The 21,756-nt window shown below is 41.7% G+C and overlaps 1 protein-coding gene across 7 annotated transcripts in view; it reads right to left on the bottom strand.

The window, feature by feature from the left end:
• UST (uronyl 2-sulfotransferase) overlaps window positions 1-21,756 on the bottom strand; it is a 292,373-nt gene that overhangs the window by 16,935 nt on the left and 253,682 nt on the right. The window contains exon 8 of one of the 7 annotated variants that reach the window (XM_034669268.1): window positions 17,233-17,323. The exons of 5 other annotated variants lie outside the window; for them this stretch is intronic. In XM_034669268.1, coding sequence (XP_034525159.1) covers window positions 17,233-17,323 — 91 coding nt within the window. Of the gene's footprint in view, window positions 1-17,232; window positions 17,324-17,344; window positions 18,076-21,756 lie in introns of those variants that run through there. One more of the 7 variants, XM_019801025.2, reaches the window with a different exon arrangement.

Raw genomic sequence — 21,756 nt, 5'->3', positions numbered from 1 at the left:
ATCAAAAGGGGGAATGAAACATGAGAGACTATGGACTATGAGAAACAAACTCAGAGGCCTCAGAGGGGAGGGGGTGGGGGAATGGGATAGACCGGTGATGGGTAGTAAGGAGGGCACGTATTGCATGGTGCACTGGGTGTTATACGCAACTAATGAATCATCGAGCTTTACATCGGAAGCTGGGGATGTACTGTATAGTGACTAACATAATATAATAAAAAATTATTAAAATAAATAAATAAATAAAAATAAATAAAAAACGTGTTCATAGGTATCATGAGGTTCTGTCAGGATCGGTTCACTTCAGAAATGGCCTTAAAGACAGGTGGCGGAGAGGGCAGGAGAATAGGACCATTTGCAAGACATTCAAGACATTCTTTAAAAATTTGTTCAAAGGATGGAAAATCAAAGATGTTTGAAAGAGAAAAATCAACAAACGGAAAAGCTGTAAGCCATTACATTTTAGTTTTATAGGGCCATGAAATGAGGTTTCATGATGTTCTAAAAACAACCACCTACCTGTGTAAAATTGAATAAGTGAATTGGCATTAGATCCATACCATGTTTTCACCTCATTTTGATATAATAATAGAAACTGGTTCGTTATGTCATAGTCCTCTTCTTCAAATCATACACAGTTAAGGAAATATTTGAAAACTTTTGAGTTACTCCTACATTCTAGCAAAACCATACGTAGACAGGCTGGTTGATTTATGACTTTCCATTAACCTTTACTCTCTAATGGCTTTTACCAAATGATTTATTTACTCGGTCTATGCTGAGGTAACCTCCTGGCTGGACTGCCTGCAATCCTTATAGCTCAGAGGCTGAGGAACTGTGTTCCCTCACTAAACACATCTCTTGAATTTCTGTGTGGGCTGTGGGTTCTCAGACAGAGGTATTAGGAGGCCTGGTTCAGTTTTAAAATGTTCCTCCTTCCCCACCAATTCTCTTTGGAAAAAATGAAAAAACCAATGACAATTTCTGACCCATTGGATAATGTATATGAAATAATAATAATATGAAATGACGTTATTTCAAATATTGGCTAGCTTCACGGATCCACTTCACCTTTCTCTTATTTTACTGGCCAACTTCCTTCCTTAGATTACAAAATGAATCTACTACATGCCACTGAAACCAGCAGGTTTTAAAAAGAGGACCTGAATGCAATTATTAGCTTTCCCATTAAGTACTGGTGTCCCCTCTGACCGCAGCATGTGAAATGTACAGGGTATCTGGAATTGCAAGAGATTGTAAAGACCATGCTAGTGTTTATATAACCTCCTTGAGCTAACGTGGTTGAGTATCAAAGGTTGTGGAACATGCTAATAGGAATTAACATGTCCCCTTTGAAGGCTTTTACACCATTTCTACCAAAAAAGATTAAATTCTAATTTAATGCCATTTAACTCAATCGTCACTTCCTGGGTTTTACTAGTGACAATAAAATGAAGAATTGGAGGCTACTGAAAGCTCTCTGGCTCTTTTTTGGGCAGATTTAATCCCACCCTCCTTTTCTGAACATTGCAAAACCTTCCGGAGATAAGAACTTGTCTTTCTCTCCTTCTATTTTTATCCCACAAAGTCCAAAGCAGTAGAGGGTGGGGTGAGAATAGGACTGGGCATCACTCCTGCTCTCTCATTTTGCTAGAGCCCTGGGCACGGGTGATGGATCATGACTGGCAAGCCACCGTTCCCTCTCTCAAGTCCATGGCAGTGATCACTGCCAGGCTCAGGCTGACAGTCCCTGTGCTTGTGTTTCTCCACACCATGACCGACTGTCCAAAATTGGCACTAGACGTAAGCCCCAATTCCTACACTTTTTCACTCACAGCATGCCTTGAAGCAATAGTACACTAGGTGATTCCTGGAGATTTTTAGACATCATGCCCTCTGTGCATTTCCTGAGGTGTTTAGATCCAATTCTTTGTTAAGTTAATGGTTGCAGCTGAGCACATAATTTTCTTTGCACTTAAAATGTTTATGAAGAAATTAGTCTCCAGTTCCACATAACTTCATCCATTAGTGCATTTCCTCATCCAATAGACACATGAATGGCTATTTTTTCCTACATACCATTAATACGTTGACATATACTGTCAAACGCTAAAATCAGTTGACTTCCAAGCTTCTACCTTATAATAGCAGATAATGAATGTGTCATTTCCATAATTGTCATGGAAAACCCCCACACATGAGCTTGGGTCTATAGACACAAAGGTCAACAGAGCAAATAGTCAGAATGCTAGAATTTTAAGAAAAAAAATATGGCCCTGAACATTAGCATAAGATGTTCTCAAGCTTACTGATATTCACAACCTTTAATCGTAGCTCAATGATATTCATAAGTAGCAAAGGGCTTTGTAAAAATATTTGAAAGCCAGTAATTCTTTTGAACAAGCAAGATTGAATTAATATTAAATTGATTTCACCACTTGGTGATCATATTTATTTCTGGTCGATTATATATTTTAATAGACAACTTTAAAAATAGATGTTACTGAATGTCAACTCACTATAATTTTAACAGCAAATACACCATGGAATATTTTTCTACCTAAACAATTAAAACAACAGCGATAGGATCCTAAAAAAGTTTTTAAAGAAGTGCTGATTAATCACCTTTTTGTTCTATATGATAAATCACGTACTCTGAGAATTTTTAAGACTCCAACAAACATTTGCAGTAACTAGACTGGAAAGGATTCCCATTTTTGTTTTGCTGTTTTAGAAAAATAAGCGGTTTTCCTTGGATTGTTTGTTTTCTTAAATTCCATTCCCCGAATCATTAAATCCTTATGAAAGCCAGAGTTGTTGACATGGCTGAAACAAATGGTTTTACTGTTAACCAGATTGAGTCTTTGCAAGCACTTTATTAAGGCAGTCAATTTTAGCAATTTCAACTATTCTAATCTTTCTCCCAGAAAAAAAATGAAACACACTAACATATTTAGAATATCAATGAACATCATCTCAACAGAATTTCTAAGCTTTCCAGAAACATTGGGTTCTTAAGAATTTAGCAAAATAAAATTTGCTAGAATCATAGGTTTTATTAACTACCCCATCTCAGATCTTCTATGTTTTTGACTTTTGCTCCTTGCATGTAAAGGCAGTAGGGTGGTTAAGAGCAAGAGAGATTAAAGACCCAGGCCTGAGTTTGAGTGCTGGCTCTGCCAATGACCAGCGTAGTGGCCTAGAAATGTTAAGAATCTGTTCTGATTTGTCAGTTTCCTTATTTGTGAAGCGGGTGTGGTAGCAGTATCTACCTCATAAGGCTGTTATTAGGATTAAAGGAAATGATACATCTAAAGGGCTTAAAAAAGCACCTGGGATACAGTACATTTCCACTAAATGTTAACTATAACATCCATTTCGGTTATGATTATTATTATTTTTTTCTCAAAATCTGTTCTTTCTCTTGGGGCATCAGTATTCTGCCATTCAAATGGAAAAACGCTGATCTTCATAATTGAAACAAAAGAGTGTAAATTTAAATTTAATTGAAATTTAGTGGATAAATTATACTTCCTGCAGTTACAGAAAATCAAGACTGCAAGAAGGTATGCTCCTTAGAAAGTTTAAGAACTGATCATTCAGGATGCCTGGGTGGCTCAGTCGGTTAAGCATCTGCCTTTCGCTCAGGTCACGATCTCTGCGTCCTGGGATCAAGCCCCATGTTGGGCTCCCTGATCATCAGTGAGTCTGCTTCCCCCTCTGCCCCTCACCTGTCTCGTGCTCTCTCTCTCACTCTCTCAAATAAATAAATAAAATCTTCAGAAAAAAAAATTACCGATCATTCGGTGAAAGTAAAGATTTATATCCTGTGCAGTATTCATGCACATTTATAGATAGATTTTCCCCACCTACATATCACTAACTTTACAAATTTCTCAAAGTGCATCTTGAACGTGGGTGTTTCCCTGGGAATATGGCTGTGGAAGACCTGTAGCTCAGTGTGGGATCCGTATTCCGCCACGGAGACTTCTGGTCTGTGTTGGGCTGTGGCCCTGACTCTCACACTCACCCCCAACACCAGCACCTGTCCCTGGGCCGCCTTCCTGATCTGTCTCCGCACTGCAAGCCACCGGCTGTGCCCAGGCTTTGGGTGGCTTGTGCCTTCTGGCCCAGCTGCTACCTGGGCTCCGGCTCCTTAGCTAGTGTTGGCATGTGGGCTTTTACAAATGCTCTAAAGAAGGGAAAGGAATTAGGAAGAGACAGTCAAATAGTCGCACAATAATCAGTCAAATGGGAGAAAAGGCGTATCAATTCACCGTCATGTTCCATTCTCCCACATCTCCTGATGCTCAACATTTTTGTACAATTAATCATTCCTTTTATTTAAAAAAATCAGGAACAATTTAGATCAACCAGGGGTGTGTCGGTTATGGTTAATACAATACGAAGAAAAGCCCATAGTTTTTATTTTTGCTGCTTACTTTTGCACTTTTAAAAATATATTGTATTGAAAAATATCACCAAAGTCTAAACTGCACTCCTGAATAATGCTGGTGTCTACCTCTCAGAAAGGATCCTCATCAGTCAAAAGGGAAAATAAACAGACAAATGTCATTTGAACATTCCCTGAGAATCATGCTATGGAATGTGGGGAGGTCGAGCAGAATGTGGAATGTCCACATCTACCCAACTTAATAAATCAATGACCTCGAGATACCATGGCAGGAAGAGTGTTTTGGTGCCATCTGCACTATTCAACTAAAAACAAAGAAGGGATGCACTACTCAACTAAATCTCGGTCCCTGACATGAAAACAGCTGCAGAGTTCACGTTTGGTTTGGCTACACCGGGATACAAACATTTCATCTTAATACTATCATGACTTGAGGGAAGGAAGGCATGTCAGCTACGGCCAAGTCAAGTCCATTTGTTTTCAGATCCAGGACAGTCATGCTGCAATAGAAAAGATCTGTGAGCCTGCTTCATGCAATGCAACCATCTTTAATATCTGCATGGTTGCTTCCCGGGGTCAAGGATTCGGGCCTAGAAGCCAATGCCTGCTGATACGGTGTTTACACCACAGTTCATATGGTGAGATAAGAATTTCAGGACTATTGGGGCGCCTGGGTGGCACAGTGGTTAAGCGTCTGCCTTCAGCTCAGGGCGTGATCCCGGCGTTATGGGATCGAGCCCCACATCAGGCTCCTCTGCTATGAGCCTGCTTCTTCCTCTCCCACTCCTCCTGCTTGTGTTCCCCCTCTCGCTGGCTGTCTCTACCTCTGTCAAATAAATAAATAAAATCTTAAAAAAAAATAGAATTTCAGGACTATTAAAGAGTTAAATGCAAGTCATGGGATTTTTGTATTTCAGGACTAGAAACCTTCACACAATTTCACAGCTCTAATACATACCCAGAAAGAGCCGTGTGTGTGTGTGTGTGTGTGCATGTGCGCGTGCACATGTGTGTAACTAAAGGAGTTTTAAAGGACCACTGGCTAGAATTTGGCAGATAGTTTGATTCAATCCAAAGGAGAGTTACTGATAAGGGTTTGGAAGTCTTTAGGGAGAGAGGCTGGTGAAGTGACCAAAAGCGAGGCCCTGGATTCCAGCTGCCTGAGTCTATGCTGCCCCCTAGAGAATGATGTTCTTTATTTGCACCCCCCCCCAGCCAAGCCAGTGCTGCTGTGTGTGCAGCAAAGCACTGGGAAGCAGACAGTTCTAGGCAGAGCTGCGATGCCCCCCCGGGGCTCTAGAGGGCCTTGCTCCTGCTCCCTCTTTCACCTGTCCTGTGTATCCGACCACTCAATTATTTTCCTAAAATTCATAATCCTCTTCCAAAATTTAAAATGCTTATTATATAATGGTTGGAAAAGACATTTTTTAAAGATCACTAGTAATCCCACCACCTAGGGATATGACCAATCATCATGAACACTTTGAGATATTTCTATTTAATTTTATTCCTGTGTTTACAGTTTTTCTAATAAAATCAGTATCATGTTTTACTACTACTTATTATCTTTTCTCCCCCTCGTACTTCATGTACCATCATAGTTCGAGCAATCGTCTATGTCATTAAATGCTCTTAAAGGCATGATTTTAATAGTTTAGTATGTGATAGCCTTCAATTGATTGCACCCAAATGTATTTAATCATTCTCCTACTTTTTTAAAGTTCATTCTTGATTTGCAATTGTAAACGATACTGTGAAGAACGTCCTTAAAATAGATTGTATGCACCTGTCTGCTTTTCTTTTTCTAGAATTACAACAACTGGATCAAGGCTATGAACATTTTTCTCTATCAAGAAATCAAGGAATGACTTAGTGAGTTTTGACAGCTATCTATACATGCCAAACCACTGCCACAGTCAAGATACAGGACATTTCTACCAGTCTCCTAGCTATGACATTTGGAAGGCTTCATATATACGATTATTATATGCATTACTCTTTACCCCAGGTTGTAGCAGTTTGCCTCCCTAACGGGGAATCTCCTGAAAGGCCATTTTTCTGCACTCTCCCCATCACCAGAGACTCTTATATTGCTTAGCGTTTGTCCATTTAACAAACAATAATAATTTGATAGAAAATAAGGTCTCATGGTAATGTGCATTTTCTAGATTACTACTGAGTGTGGGCTTATTTTTTAATATATTTTTTATTGGGTATTTGTATTTCTTTTTCTCCATTTTTTCTGTTGTGTTTTTCTTATGGATTTATAAAAACTCTTTATATATTAGTGATAAAATATCAACCATACATCTTACATCGTCACAAATATTTTTGTCCACTTCCGTATGCTTTAAATATGCTTACTTTGAAGTTTTAGTTAAGGATACATATTCCGTATTCTTTTTGTATGTGAACTGTAGTCCCTTCTTTTCCATGGTTTCACTTCCCATGGTTTCAGTTACTCGGGTTAATAACCACAGTCCAGAAGCGGATGGCCCTCCTGACACACGTTGGAAGGTCAACAGCAGCTTCATGCTGCCTCACCACGCCTACGCCGTTCCCCTCACTTCAACTCACCACGTAGGCATCTTAGCAGTTCCCATCATCTGGGGGAAGGGTGAGTGCAGTACAGTAAGATATTATAAGACAGAGACCACATTCACGTAACATTTATTACAGCATACTGATATACTTGTTCTATTATTAATTCCTGTTGTTAACCTCTTACTATGCTTAATTTATAAATTAACCTTTGTTATAGGTACATATGTATAACAAAAACCATGGTACTTGGTGGGTTTGGTACTATCCGTGGTTTCAGGCATCCACGTATCTTAGAACGTATCCCTATGGATAAAGGGCGGGGGATACTACTGTATGCGTTTTATTGTTTTTACACTCAGTACATTCTTAGCACAACTATCACTCCAAAAATGGTCACCTATATTTTCTTCTATTTCTTTTGTTTTCACTAAAAAAAAAAAAAAAAAAGAACTCTTTGACCATCTGGGAATTTATTAAGGTCCATGGTATTACATGAGAGTCTTCTTTTCCCTAAACATTTAGCCACCTATTTCACACCTTTCTTTACTCTTCCTTCACAATGATCTTCAGCAGTAGAGCGTCACGTTTTACATTAGCACCTGGTCCTGTTCCATTGACTTGCCTCGCTGAGCTTATGCCTTTACAACATTATATTAAAATCAAGAGTTTTCTTGTATTTTAGAAACCTGTAGGGCAAACCTTTTCTCGTTTCTTTAAAAAAAATCATGGGCCATCTCACATGTTTATTTTTCCAGATGAGTTTGAGGATCTCTTTTAAGTTTTCTTTAAATTATAAGCTAATTCGAGAAAAATGGCATTTTTACAATATTCTATCTTGTCACGCATGAACGTGTTTTGCCCTCTTGTTTTGCATGTCTGTGCTGGTGGATGTTCCCTAAATCAAGCTTGGTGCCCACATTTGCAGAAGAAATTCTGGGGTCTCTCCAGGGCTAGATCTATTGAAAAATCCCGAGCTTAATTAGGGCACACTGCACAAAAGCGGCCTGGGGATGGACAGCACAAAAGATTTGATTTCAGAAAGCCAAGAAGAGTTTTACATTTTTAAAATACTCCATTAAATGGTTATTAAAATGTGTGTTCATGACTTTCACCAATGAACCTTTGTGTTAAAAATCCTAGTTCTAGCACCGGGAAGAGCGGTGTGCTATGTATGATCACAGCACCATGCAGTACGACTCTAACTCTTCCTTCTCGGAAAGATTTTATTTATTTATTTATTTATTTATTTATTTATTTATTTATTTATTTAGAGAGCAGGGGGAGGGACAGAGGAAGAGGGAGAGAAAGAGAGAATCTCAAGCAGACTCTGCGATGCGCATGGAGCCCTTTATGGAGCTCAATCCCAGGACCCCAAGATCATGATCTGAGCTGAAATCAAGAGTCGGATGATCAACCACTGAGCCACCCAGGCGCCCCAGTACTCTAACTCTTCTTAAGACTTTATGTTCATTTGGCATTAAACTACTAGTAGTACTAGTAATACTAATACTATGACTAAGTATTAGTACCCTTTTTTTTCCCATTAGCTTACTCACTACATTTCACAGATATGTGGAAACAACGCCTGGCTTCAATTTGCATCTGAGATGGGGTGTGTATGTATTTTTACTCTTGGTTTATATTAAAAATAAACTAGAAGAGCGAAGTGGGAGTGTGCCACAGGATGTGGTCAGTCAACTTCATATGACCTCAACATTTGCATTAGAAAACAACGCTAACTCTTGACTTCCAAGGTGATTTTCAAAATAATGCAGAGGGAAAAGAAATCCTCCTTCACTCCAAACAGAGACCCTTCCAAGAAGTCAGGCTACCCACATCAGGAGGCACTAAATGGGCAGTTCCACTACCGTAAGAGAAGCTGAAGCCAGGCGAGGCCTCACGCCACACACCACTTCGAAGCCTGCCCGGGAATACTGGAACTCAGCACTAGGTCGAAGACTCTGGAACAGCTGTTTTGGTGTTTCCTTTGAAACTCAAAGACCAGACTAGCATGAGCACTGGCTGCAAATCCTGCCATTTGGGTCACTGAAAATGAGGAATCAGATGAGAGGACAGAAAAGTGCCTTGGAAACTGTACTCTGCGTGCGCACGAGTACATCATCTCCATGAATCCTCCGAACAGCTCTGAGGTTCTCATCCTCCTCTTTCAGATGAGGAAACGGAAGCTCAGACAGTTTAAGGAACTTGCCCGGGGTCAAACAGCTGCTATGAATTCTAGCTGATTTCAGAACCAAGTCTATTGGCTCCAAAGCCCATGACCATATTCTGTGGACTGAGACTGCTTTCTCATCTCAGGAAAAGAGAAGAAAACCTTGCTAATAAGAGGAGCATTTGTGGAAGAGCAGTTGTTAGACTCCTACTAGACTGACAGGGACGAGGTGGAGTGAAATAAGCCCCCAGAGGCTCAGCTAACCCCTTGGCCCGCTAACGGGTGTGGGTGGCCCAAGCCCCGGCCAGTAGACTGGCTGGGGGCCAACCTAGAACACCAGCTGTGCGGGGCCCGGACAATCCCAACCAAAAGAAGTCTCCAAGCCTACCCTTGTTAACTTCCAGGATAGGGCCACTGCTGCTCATCACTGGATTTTGTCCACCAAGTAAAACTCCAGGCTGCATAAATAGGGTTGTAATGATGCACTCCAGGCCAATGCACATTCTAAATTATATTAGAGCTCTCTATGGATTTAAGATGAAGATCTCTTTCTCTGTTGAATATTTCTTGACTGTGGCCTGCAGGAAACAATGGTAATTGAGAGACACATGCCTGGCTCCCAGCAATCTGGCATCCGTGCTCTCTGGAGAGCTGGGAGGATTTCCATAATGCTCCCAAGAGGATTTGCTGGGGGATGGTTCTTTTTAGTGATTATTGAAAGGACTTCAGACTTTCAAACTTGAGTGACTGGCAAAATGGTAGCGCTATAAAGTCACCTATTTCCTTTTAAATAAATAAGACCTGAAATCCCACAAAGGCAATTTTTTAAAAAAGCAGAGAACCAGGAATCACCTTGTTTCTGAAGACCCCACTGTCTTCTCTCAGAGATTATGGTCAACTTTAAGCTCTTTCAATCCTGGGATAGAGCTGCTCAACGTCTCAGGGGGCACCACTGCACTGGAATCATCTGGGGTTTCCCACACAGGACCCTCCTATCACGCTGTCCAGACAGCGTGTCCAATGGTGCCGCTGGGGTCGATCATGCACACCAAGAGGCACTTTCTGGTGAACGCTTCCTGCCGCTAGCAGGGCCAGGCACACAGCAGGTGCTCGAAAATGTTTCCTACACTGAACTGAGTTTGCGGACAAAATAAATCTCTTCCCCCTATTTCTCCGTAGTGCTGTGTTTTTAGTAAGCTGTGAAATTTATTAAAAAATGAAGGGAACCTTATGGAAAAATAAGGAACATAGAAGCACCCCTCCAAAGAAACGAGTTTCATTAAAAAAGATGGATTTCAAATACAGAGGTTTCTGAGCCCCAAACAGCAAATGACATCCCTTAACAGCCAGGAAAGCCTGTCCACACATCCACACTTTACCTAAAGACCCCGCCTTGGGATTCAACCTCAGAACTCTTAACTCTCTCTGAATCAGAAAACAGTACCAGATTAATTCCACCCCTAATAAAGAATGGTGCTTATCAGCTTACAGAATCTGACACACTGTTGATGAGAGTGATTATTTCAGAAATGTGTGCTCACCACGGGGTAAATTTTTTTTTTTCCATTTTGTAAAACAAAACAAAACAAAACAGTAAGCCTTTGATGCTGGCATATTGGCCTCTTTCATTTGGGTGGATTCCTTTTCACAAGTGTTTCCTGCCCCACATTAATCTGATATCCAAAGCACGTGTTACTGGAAGACGTTTTGGCTATTTGTGCCCAAAATGTTAGACTATTGAGGACATTATGAAGCAAACTGGAAAACGACTTGGATCTTTCTTCGGAGCTCTCCAGATGCCTTACTGCCTTTCGGTGAGGCCCAGCATTCTTGTCTCTGGTGGGAGTAAGCTGGAGCCACAGGCATGTAGCAGACGCCATTTCACCAACAAATCCCATGGCTGAATGAGACATTGATGGCATCAGTCATGTTTCAAACCAAGTTCCACCTATGGACGGAGAAGTCTAAATAACACTTCCACCCACTCTCATCACCTTCGGCAAGCAAAATGTGAAAACGTAGGAAAATACAGACACAAATCATTATTTAAACATTATCGTTGCTGATACAAAGGAAAAAGGGAGTGAGAGAAGGGGAAACTATAACCACAATACCATAATTAAGGCCACAAATAAGCTACCGTATGTCAACAGAAGCCAGATACTGACAATAGAGTTTTTTTTTTTAAAGTGGAAAAAACATAGGCATTTTAGGAGAATATGTTAATATTTCTTAAGGGCTAGGAACTAGTAGAAATCGCGGGGTGAACAGAGGGAACTGTTTAGCAGAACCCTCGTGAAATTGATTTAAGTTTTACGAGGAATTAAGTTACAGTTTTTGACTCTGGACCATTAAAACCAACTCTTCAGCCAAAAATGTATTTGGGATTTAACATTTTCTTTTAGAAAAACATCTTAAAAGTGACGTACTCTAGTCACTTAAAGGCTGTGAAACTCTATTTTAACAATATGATGGGGCCCACTTTCAACCAAAGCAAAGTTAATAATAATATGGTCTAAGATCAAGACTAATAACACATGTGGTTTGGTATCTACTTATAGACACTCTGGGAGTTGTGTGGTCTTTCTTGATAGCCATGGGGGCTGATTCTGGGTTGGTGAAAGTAAGCTAATCTTCCATGGTCAATGCCAGGAACCAACTCACATGCCCTATTATACTTAGGCAAACGATATCCTATGCTATAATGTGGAAATCTAGCAGTATGGCAGGGCCAAAAATCACCCTGAACAAACACAAGGCTTCATCACCACTTGGAGCGTAAGCTCTGTATTCTGGCTCTAAGGAAGATGGCCACCCTCAGTCCACTGGGTCAGCTCTTTTGACTGAGAGCCAGCTCACTAGTCTTCTTGGTCGATCTCCATCAGATCAGGCCTGTCTGTGTCATGGCTCACACCCAGGGGGCTTGCTCTGCTGTGGTAGGGTTCAGAGTCCAGCTGGACAGCCATGTTGTCAGTGGACAGGCTCTCCCAGAGAACAGTCATCAGAAGGGAGGGTTTTGGGAGACAAGGAGCCAGTCTCAGGAGGACCCCATTAGACCACAGGTCTATGTAGTGGTTATGCCTAGGTCCAAATCCTGGTGCTACAGGACCTAAGGCAGGCTACTGGGTTAAGAGTATATTACCAGATCCCAAAGCAGTCAAGACCCCTATGTCCTCGTTGCTATTGTGGTAAGTGGAAGGAAGGAAGTGCCAAAGATGTGAAATAATGAACTGGCTTCATGAGCAACAGAAGTTCACATCACTTCCCTATATTTCTGGGGTATCAAATTTATTCATAAAGCAATGTATTTTCTTCTAAAATATTCTTTAAAATCATTTTCAGTACACATACAATAAAAAGTGTCTAAAATGATTCGTTTTCTAAGGAATTTCTTTATAAAATAGTGATGCATCACATACACCTCTTTAAACTTTTGTTTACTCAGCTGTAAAATGGAAATATTAAAAGTACCTGTGTCATTGGGTTGTTCTGAGAATTAGATTAGGAAGTCCACATAAAATGCTTACAAAATGCCTATAATACTAATTTGACCAAATTTTAGTGGATACTTACAATGTGTAAAGCACTGTCCTAGATGTTATTATTATCATTATTATTAGAAATTTCCCTGGGCAGGATAAATTGTGTCACTGTCAGCTATGAATACCTTCATACTTCTAAAATTATCTATCAGTTCTCTGAAAGAGTGGGCCACAAGACAGCCTAACTTGGTTCAGGTGCAAGTGCCATTGGCGTGGGAAAGGCAGCGTAGGGGGTGGGAATGGCGTATAGGAATTCTGCAAGTCTGGAGACAGGCACAATGTGGGAGAAATCTAGCAAGAAAGACAGATTGGAGGATGCAGATGAGAAACTTCATTTACTCACAATAAGGACAGTTCATTCTGGTCGTGGGCAAACCATGACCGAGAGAGGGACTTGGGTCTCTAGTTATGGGGCCAGGGGAAACAAACAAGAACATGCACCCAAACAATGGCGCGTGCATTTCACAATGGCCAGAGACCATTGTCGGTAATCTCTCCATCATCGGGGAAAGAATCCTCATGACTAAACTGAAGCCTAGCTCAGTGGGAGCTCCCTGGGAAGAGGGGGGACACTCCCCAGAAGAGCAAGGAACGTGGACTAGGGGACACAAGGCAGGAACACCCCTTAGCTATGAACCTCAGAATGCCAGTTAGAGCTTGTAAACCAAATTATCCAGATTTATGCACCTATCTCTGTGCCTCTCCCTCTGCTCTCCCGTAAGACATTTGAGATCTAGCTCATTGGGCCAAAGGTCTAAGAGGAAACTTCCTTCGCACACAACTAAACCAGCTGGAGGGGAGCCCTCCTGGAGGGGAGCATAGAGGCCAGCAGTGGTTAGCAGGAGGCCTCGAGGGAGGGAAGCACTCAGCCACAGAGACAAGTGCCATGACTATGAATTGGGTTAACATCTGTAAGGTGGTCAGGTGCTGCCTGGCCCACAGCAAGTGTGATACCAGTATTTGCTAAAAGTAAGTGACCCCATTGCCTCTCCCTATCAGGAAATTTCCTTCCTGGGGACGATGGGCTTTCCTTATGTTTGACTACTTTTGTACAACTGATAGTCACCCAGACTCTTATGGGAATATCAGACTATCTCAGGGTGAGGAGAAACATTGTGCATCATTCATTCACAGAGCCAAAAAATGTCTCTACTGCAGCCTATGAGTAAGACAGCTGAGATAGGGAACACAGATCAGGAAAACAGAATGGGGTAAGAGGAGTTCTTGGGAGTCTTTACCAGGATGCTTCTGAGCCCTTAAAAAAGCCGTGCCATGGAACTGAGTTCATTAGCCTCCAGAGGAATGGTGCGCCCTCCTAATGGGGATGCGTGCCAGAGGACAGCCTGAACCAAAGGCCTTTCACATACTGAACTACATAAAAAAGAAGATTTTACTTTTACAATGCTTATCTGCTAGTCTCTGGAGATACTTTTCAGGAAAAAATACAAATAAACATGAGTTTAAAATAACGGACCCAAAGAATTGCACAGACGAGAATTAAAATTCTATGACGAAACTGTGTGATACATGAATGGAATAAAACTAGGTTTCAATAATCCGTTTAAAAAGCAACTTAAATATGTTATAGCTAAGGTTTGAGTTACCTGAGTTGGGAAGGTGGAAGGCTACGTGAGAAAGAGAATGGGGTCAAAGTATTTTTCATGCTCTAACTGGCCTTCAGATTTGGGGATTGGAGGGAGAGGACACCTGGTCACCCAGACAGGCACTTCCAGGCATTTGTCCCAGAAACGCTCGGTGAGTAACTGTGCTTTATTCATGGTCTTCCCCAAACTCTGCTAGGCAGGGGGATCTGAAAGGAGGGAAGGATAGGAGAAAGAGAGCCAAGCAGATATGTGATGAAAAGCATTTTAGGGGTCCTTGGCTGGCTCAGTTGGAAGAGCATGAGACTTCATCTCAGGGTCGTGAGTTCGCGTTCCACGCTGGGCGTAGAGATGACTTAAATAAATAAACAAACTTTAAAAAAAGTGTTCTGAGGTGTTCTACAGCAGGTGTCATGGGGCATTAGGAAGGTAGCCACCATGGTCTCTGTCTTCAAGAAGCCCCTGCAGAGCTAATGGCAGAAAGGATGGCGCCTCTATTTCATGCAAATGAGGATGCCTAAGCCCTGCACAAAGGAGCCACAGTGACTATTTCTTCTTGCTTCATCACTGCTTAACCGTCTCCCTTTCCCACTATCCTCTTTTTTTCCTGAGCAGGAAAGTGGAGGCCACAAAGTGTGGTGGAAAGCACACAAGATCTGGAGCCAGACAGGCTCTGCCTCTTGCCAGCCGTGAGACCTCAGATACAGTCCTTCGGCTGTCTGGACGTCTTTGCTCCTCTAGCTTTAATGCCTAGCTTGTCGTGTCACTCTGACGATAGCAATATGCACAGAAAGCACACGGCGTTGTGCCTGGATGTGGCCAGGCTGTAATATACTGTGGCCACCCCAAATCCATGTTTATTACAGAAAAGAGAGACGATGCACAAAAGTCTAAAGGAGAAAATAAAAGCTATCCAGAATCCGTAAGTATAATTAACAACTGCTAATCTATTGGTGTCTTTTTCCTTCCAGTTTGTTCTTCTAAGTGTATTTTGTGTGTGCGTACTATAGACATGTATAAATATTTTATAGTATAAACATAATATTGTGTCTGATTTTTCACTGTTTTTCTGTTTTTCATTAACAATTCTTCCAAATAAAATTCCAATCACTTCGTGATATTTCACTATATTGTGGTAAAGACACTTATTCAACTTTCCCCCAAATGTTAGATATTTATTTTTCCCCAGTTCCTTCATCCAATGAAGAGAGACAATCTGGTATAGAGGACAGTGCTCACGTTTGTTCAAATCCAGGCTCTGCTACTTGTTAGCTGCTTTGAACATGGGCAGATCTTATTATCACCGAGTCTCCAGACCTTCATCTGGAAATGGGGATGAGGAGAATTTGTACCTAGTTTCCTAGGGCTGCCATAACAGTATCACAAACTGGATGGCTTAAGACAACGGAAATATATTCTCTCACTGTTTGGGAGGTTAGAAGTCTGAAATCAAAGGGTCACAGGGCCATGCTCCCAGCAAAACTGCCATCTCTGCCTCCATCATCACGCAGCCTTCTTCCCTGGGTCTGGATCTCTCTTTCCTTATAAGAACACCATTGGACGTAGGGTCCTCCTTGATCCAGCAGGACCACATCACAATATGATGGTATCTGCAAAAACCCCTTTTCCAAATAAGACCACCTCCATAGATTCCGGGTTAGGACTTCAACATATCTTGTTGAGGGACATAATTCAACCCAAAACACTACCTGGTAGAGTTATGAGGGAAAAGTGAGCCAACATAAATCCAAGGTACTTCGCTGACTGTAAAAGTGCTATCCAAAGGTGTATTGCTGCTTTGAAAGGTTTTAAGGTCAAAAAGGCACCAGCTTTAGGAAGGCAGATTTTCAACATCCCACACCTCTTTGAGTTGGGGTATTTGGCCATTGCTAGGGGGCAGCAAGCAGCTGGAAACAAAGAAGGCAAAACCATGTAGAAGAATCATGGCACCTCCTAAGCCTCAAATGCCTTAGGTGGGGTCTTGTTGACTGGATGACCTTCCAACCGGCAGCCCAAGCCGGTAGGAGACTCGGCAGCAGTGTTTCTCAAATAATCTCTGATTTATCCTCCCAGAATCATTTCAGATTGATGTTTTTATCAACGATCATAAGAGTCAGTTTCATGCCACATTAGCACCCAAGTTTCTAAAGGCTTACTCTCAATTCCGGCCCTTATCTCCTCAGGAGCTGGGAGCAAGCAGCTTGAGGACGGGCACAGGTCCGCGGGCCACACTTTGAGAAACAGTGTTCGGCCCGGCCAAGGCCCCTGAAGAGCCTGGGACCCCGCTGGAGCCCAGTCCTGCTCCCAGGCCTCGGGGGGGGAGGTTCACTGATTCCCAGCCTCCAGCCCCTTTCCGGGGGGCATGCCTGGCTGGGGAAAACACACACACCTCCCACACCTGAGTCCCAGTGTTTTCTTTGAGTTTGTTTTCCCACCGACTGACTTTCCTTTCAGTCTGGGCTTCAAAACCAGCTTTCTGAGGGAATGCAGGCGGACCCAGCAGTCCCACACCACAGCTCATATGGAATGCATTTGGAGAGGGGGAAAAACTCGACCGGAGTGGTTATACGATTTTGAACTGGCTCGGACATGGCGTGGCTGGAATTTCAGCGCTGGCTTTTGTTTGCACTCGTCATGAAACATTTGTTACATGAGCAGCGGCTACCGCTCCTAAAGCAGCTGCTGCGAGAAGCCCTCAATGGCCGCCCTGCTTCGGGACGTTCGCTGACGGACAGCGTTCACCAGCGCAGCGCCTGCGCTCTGCCGCTCCCGCGCCTTCGCCGCCCTCCGCGCAGAAGTCGTGGGCGACATTTCCCCCCAGAGTGACACATGACAGCGCACAAAACAGACACCTGTTTCCGCCGAGTTCCATGGAACGCGATCTTTGGGTGGTCGTGCACTCTGCCTCTGATGAAAAGAGTGTCTTATTACTATTTTTTTTAAATCAACTCTTAGACTTGCCTTTCTCTGTCGTCGAAGAGGTCTCCAGCATGGCCTTGATTTGTCTTCGAGGGAATCTTTAGAACAGTAGTTTGGAGCTTCTCGTAGCGACCTTGTTCGGTAAAAACCCAATGGAGTCTAATTAATAAATTACCCCGAAGGGGGTTTTGTTTTCTTTCGTTCGTTTGTTTCGCTTGAGAAATCCCACCAGGACTAGAATCCCAAGATACAGATGCTGAAGGCAGCGCTATGGTCCAGTTCACATGGTGGCTACGCAGATGGCACAAGAAAAGAAACGTGTGGAACGTACCTCACGGAGAGCCGTACACACAAAACCCATAACAGGATTTTCAAGTTCAGGTGGTTAGAACAGTCTCAGCAATGGCAGTAGGCTGATTACATGCCTTCAACTCCTCTCCTTTGAAAATCGAGAATGACAGTAGAGGATAATAATTTTATAAAAGAATGCAAGATCACAAGGAGATCTGAAGGATGTCAGAATTGGAGAAGGATGTCAGTGAAAAACAGGCCTCAACCACTTGCTGGAAGGTGAAAGCAGATGGAGGAGGACACTCGACGTGGCAGGGCACAGGAAGCATGTCTGAGTGTCTCAGTGGAGACGTACATCAGGAACACAAGCTCTCCCTGCTCTGTCCCCGACAGACGGTGTGGTGGCTCCAGGTGTCCCAGATGGGAAAGGTGGACACGAAGTGGGCAGTCTGGGTATGAAGCAGCTGGGCCTCAGATTTGCAGCCAGGTATCTTGCAATGTTTCTCCCTCATTCTCTGGGGGGATTTCCCCATCGCCCGGGGAGTCTTGGGATTTGTGTCCAGAGAGTTTGGGAGGAGGCTCCAGACTCATTTGCTAGCCCAGAGGAGAGAAGGGAGAGGCACAGGCTAATATAAGAACAGTGAAGTGGTTGTTGCATTGAGTGTAGACCTTCAGCTCCTATTCCCACATCAGCGACCAGATGTTCACCCCACTCTCTTACCCCACCTCACCTCCCATCCCCCAAGCAGATGTTCGGAGAATTCTTCAGTGGGGAAACTGAACAAACTCCAGAGGAAAAAGACCTACAATTACTAACGAATGTTTTCCCAGCCAAACTTCTATTACTATTTGATCAGCCCAAGTGGAGTCCATTCGTTGATAAGAGTCCCTCATTGTGCAACACTTTCAATGAGCTCTTTAGTGCTTCACCCTTAAATATAAATTCTGACAAAGATTACCAGAAGAAAGCCTTCAGGCTGAAAAAGAGAGGCCCAATCAACCAAAACAGTAAGGAGGAACCTGGAGCAAATAAAGACAATGTAGGGAATAGGTGAAAACATTAAAAAGAAAATCTCAATAATTTTCAGAGATTTAAGGTGATGTTGCATCCAATAAACAATAAGATGTTATATAAGAAGGAAAAAAGAAGATTGAAGAAGAGTTCTTGGAAAAGAGAAAATTCAGTAGAATGAATGGAATACAAAATGAGGATCTCTTCCAGAGGGAAAAAGTAGAAGAAATGAAAATGAAGAGAAGAAAAAGCAATAAAGCATATAGAAAAAAACGAATCCAGGAGATCAAATAACTGACCAAGATCATTCCAATAAATCAAAGAGAATGGTGGCAATAAAATCATGTAAGAAAAAAAAATGAGAAAAATTCCCAGAAATGAAAGACATGGGTTTTAAGCTTGAAAATAACCATTTATTGGCTGTGGCAACTTTGTTCTAGATATGTCTCCGGGGCAAGGGAAACAAAAGCAAAATAAACTATTGGGGCTATAACAAAATAAAAAGCTTCTGCACAGAGGAGGAAACAATCAATAAAACTAAAAGGCAGCCTACAGAATGGGAGAAAATATTTGCAAATGACATATCTGATAAGGTGTGAGTATCCAAAACATATAAAGAACTTATACAACTCAACACCCCAAAACCAAATAATCCAATTAAAAATGGGCAGAAGACATGAACAGACGTTTCTTCAAAGAAGACATACAAATGGCTAACAGAGATGAAAAGATGCTCAGCATCACTCAGCATCAGGGAAATACAAATCATAACTACAATAAGATGCACCTCACACCTGTCAGAATGGCTAAAATCAATGATACAAGAAACAAAAGGTGTTGGTGAGGATGTGGAGAAAACAGAATACTCATGTGCTGTTGGTGGGAAGGCAAACTGGAGCAGCCACTGTGGAAGACAGCATGCAGGTTCCTCAAAAAGTTAAAAATCGATCTACCCTACGATCCAGCAATCACACTACTTGGTATTTACCCAAAGAATACAAAGACACTAAGTCAAAGGTATACATGCACCCTTATGTTTACTGCATCATTATTTACAATAGCCAAATTATGAAAGCAGCCCAACTGCCCATCAATTGATGAATGGATAAAGGAGATATGATATACACACACACACACACGCACGCACACACACACACACACACACACACACATAATGGAATATTGTTCAGCCATAAACAAGAATGAAATCTTGGGGCACCTGGGTGGCTCAGCTGGTTAAGTGTCTGACCCTTGGTTTTGGCTCAAGTCATGATCTCAGGGTTGTGAGATCAAACCCCACATCCAGCTACACACTCAGTGTGGTGTCTGCTTGAGATACTATCTCTCCTTCTCCCTCTGCCCCTCATGTGTGCATGCTCTCTCTTTCTCTCAAATAAATAAATAAATAAAATCTTAAAAAAAAAGAGAGAATGAAAGCTTGCCATTTGCAATGGCATGGACAGAACTAGAGAGTATGATGCTAAGTGAAATAAGTCAGTCAGAGAAAGACAAATACCATATGACTTCACTCATATGTGGAATTTAAGAAACCAAACAAATGAGCAAAGGGAATAAAAGAGAAAGACAAATCAAGAAACAGACTCTTAATTATAGAAAACAAACTGATGGTTACAGAGGGGAAGGGGGGATGGGTTAAATAAGTGATGGGAATTAAGGACAACATTTGTGATGAGCACCAGGTGATATATAAAATTGTTGAATCAGTATATTATACAGCTGAAACTAATAAAATACTGTATGTTAAAAAAATTGAAAAAAGTATACACACGCACATATATAAAACCTATATGTGTCTAGGTTATGTGTATAAAGCTTGAGTACTCAGGAAACTGAGGCACGTTTTAAAATTTCATAAGAGGAATACAGGGAAGACCTCAGGAGAGAGAGAGAGAGGGAGAAAGATGGGACAAAGTCATAGAGAAAGAAATGAAAAATTGAATTCATGTATGAAGAAATCCATATCCAGCCAAACTGTCAATCAAGTGAGATAGAATACTAAGCTTTTTAGACATTCAGAGACTCCATAAATGTACCTCCCACACATGTATTATCAGGAAGCAATCTTGAAGAATCAGAGAATATCTTGAAGTAAAATGAATGATTAAGTCAAGAAGTAGGATCTTCGGGATTCAGGAGACCAGGAATCCAATACAGAAATATGTTAAAGGGAAGTTACGGGAAACTTCTGAGTATTCAGCCCAGTTTGAAGCAGGAAGATAGAGAGCTCTGGATGGGAAGAAGGGAAGGGTCCTGGAGAGGGGGGTAGGGGTGACAAATGGAACTAATGTTCTTATCTGATAATAATATTGAAAATATCAAAAATAGTATTGATATAATGGATGTTAATAGCATATATGAAAATTTTGATAGGTACAAATAAATCTAAACAAATGTAAAAAAAACCGGAGGCAACAATTAATTCCAGGAAAAACAATAAACTGTGCAAAAAATGAAATATAATCATGGTGTACGACTTGGATCAGCAGCCCATAAAATGCATACAGTCACAATAAGGTAAACAGGACTACACATCTAAAATGTGGATATAACCATATTAGGAGGATGGGGGACAGAGGAGGAAGTAGAGGTGAGGGTGGTGGAATAAGAATATATAATGTCTCGAAGAGATCAATCACGAAAGAGCAGCCTGTGCACAGTAGTTACAAGTAGTGTGGTGATTATCAGAAGAAACGGCTAACCGGGCTCAGAGCATTTGCTTCTGGAAAATTCAACTCCTTGATGGGGAGGGTTGGACTCGGAAGCTGCTGCTTTTCATTACACATCTTTTTGTACTATTGGATTTTTAATTTCCTACACATATCCCTTTAATAAATATAGTTTAAAAACAGGGAAGTAAAATTCTAGGAACACATGTTTTGAAAAATAGGCCCACCAGGGTCTGGCGGTGACAATACAGAAGTCTCTCGGAGCACATGATGAAAACTGGGAGCTAAGACTTTCCAGTCAGAGTATCTGAAACTACCACTTGACAAGCAAAACTTTCCTATTTTCCTCAGCGGAGAATTGTGCTAGGTTTCTCCCTGGGTTTGTGGACAATGAAATAAATGTGCTTAACATAACCCACAAGGAACCACAGAAAGCAGCCATGATCTATTCACAGGTATGGTTTTTCACTGTGTTCTTTTACAGTTCGACACTATTTGCAAGATGTGAAAAACTAGAGCATTCTATGTTGATAAAAATGTGTGAAGTGTTAAAAAGAATACAGATTGAGAGATGAT

The sequence above is a fragment of the Ailuropoda melanoleuca genome, chromosome 10 (genome assembly GCF_002007445.2).
Source record: "Ailuropoda melanoleuca isolate Jingjing chromosome 10, ASM200744v2, whole genome shotgun sequence".
Classification (NCBI taxonomy): Eukaryota; Metazoa; Chordata; class Mammalia; order Carnivora; family Ursidae; genus Ailuropoda; species Ailuropoda melanoleuca.
Note: the sequence above shows the minus strand (reverse complement) of the source record. Positions and strands in the feature narration are given on the sequence as shown.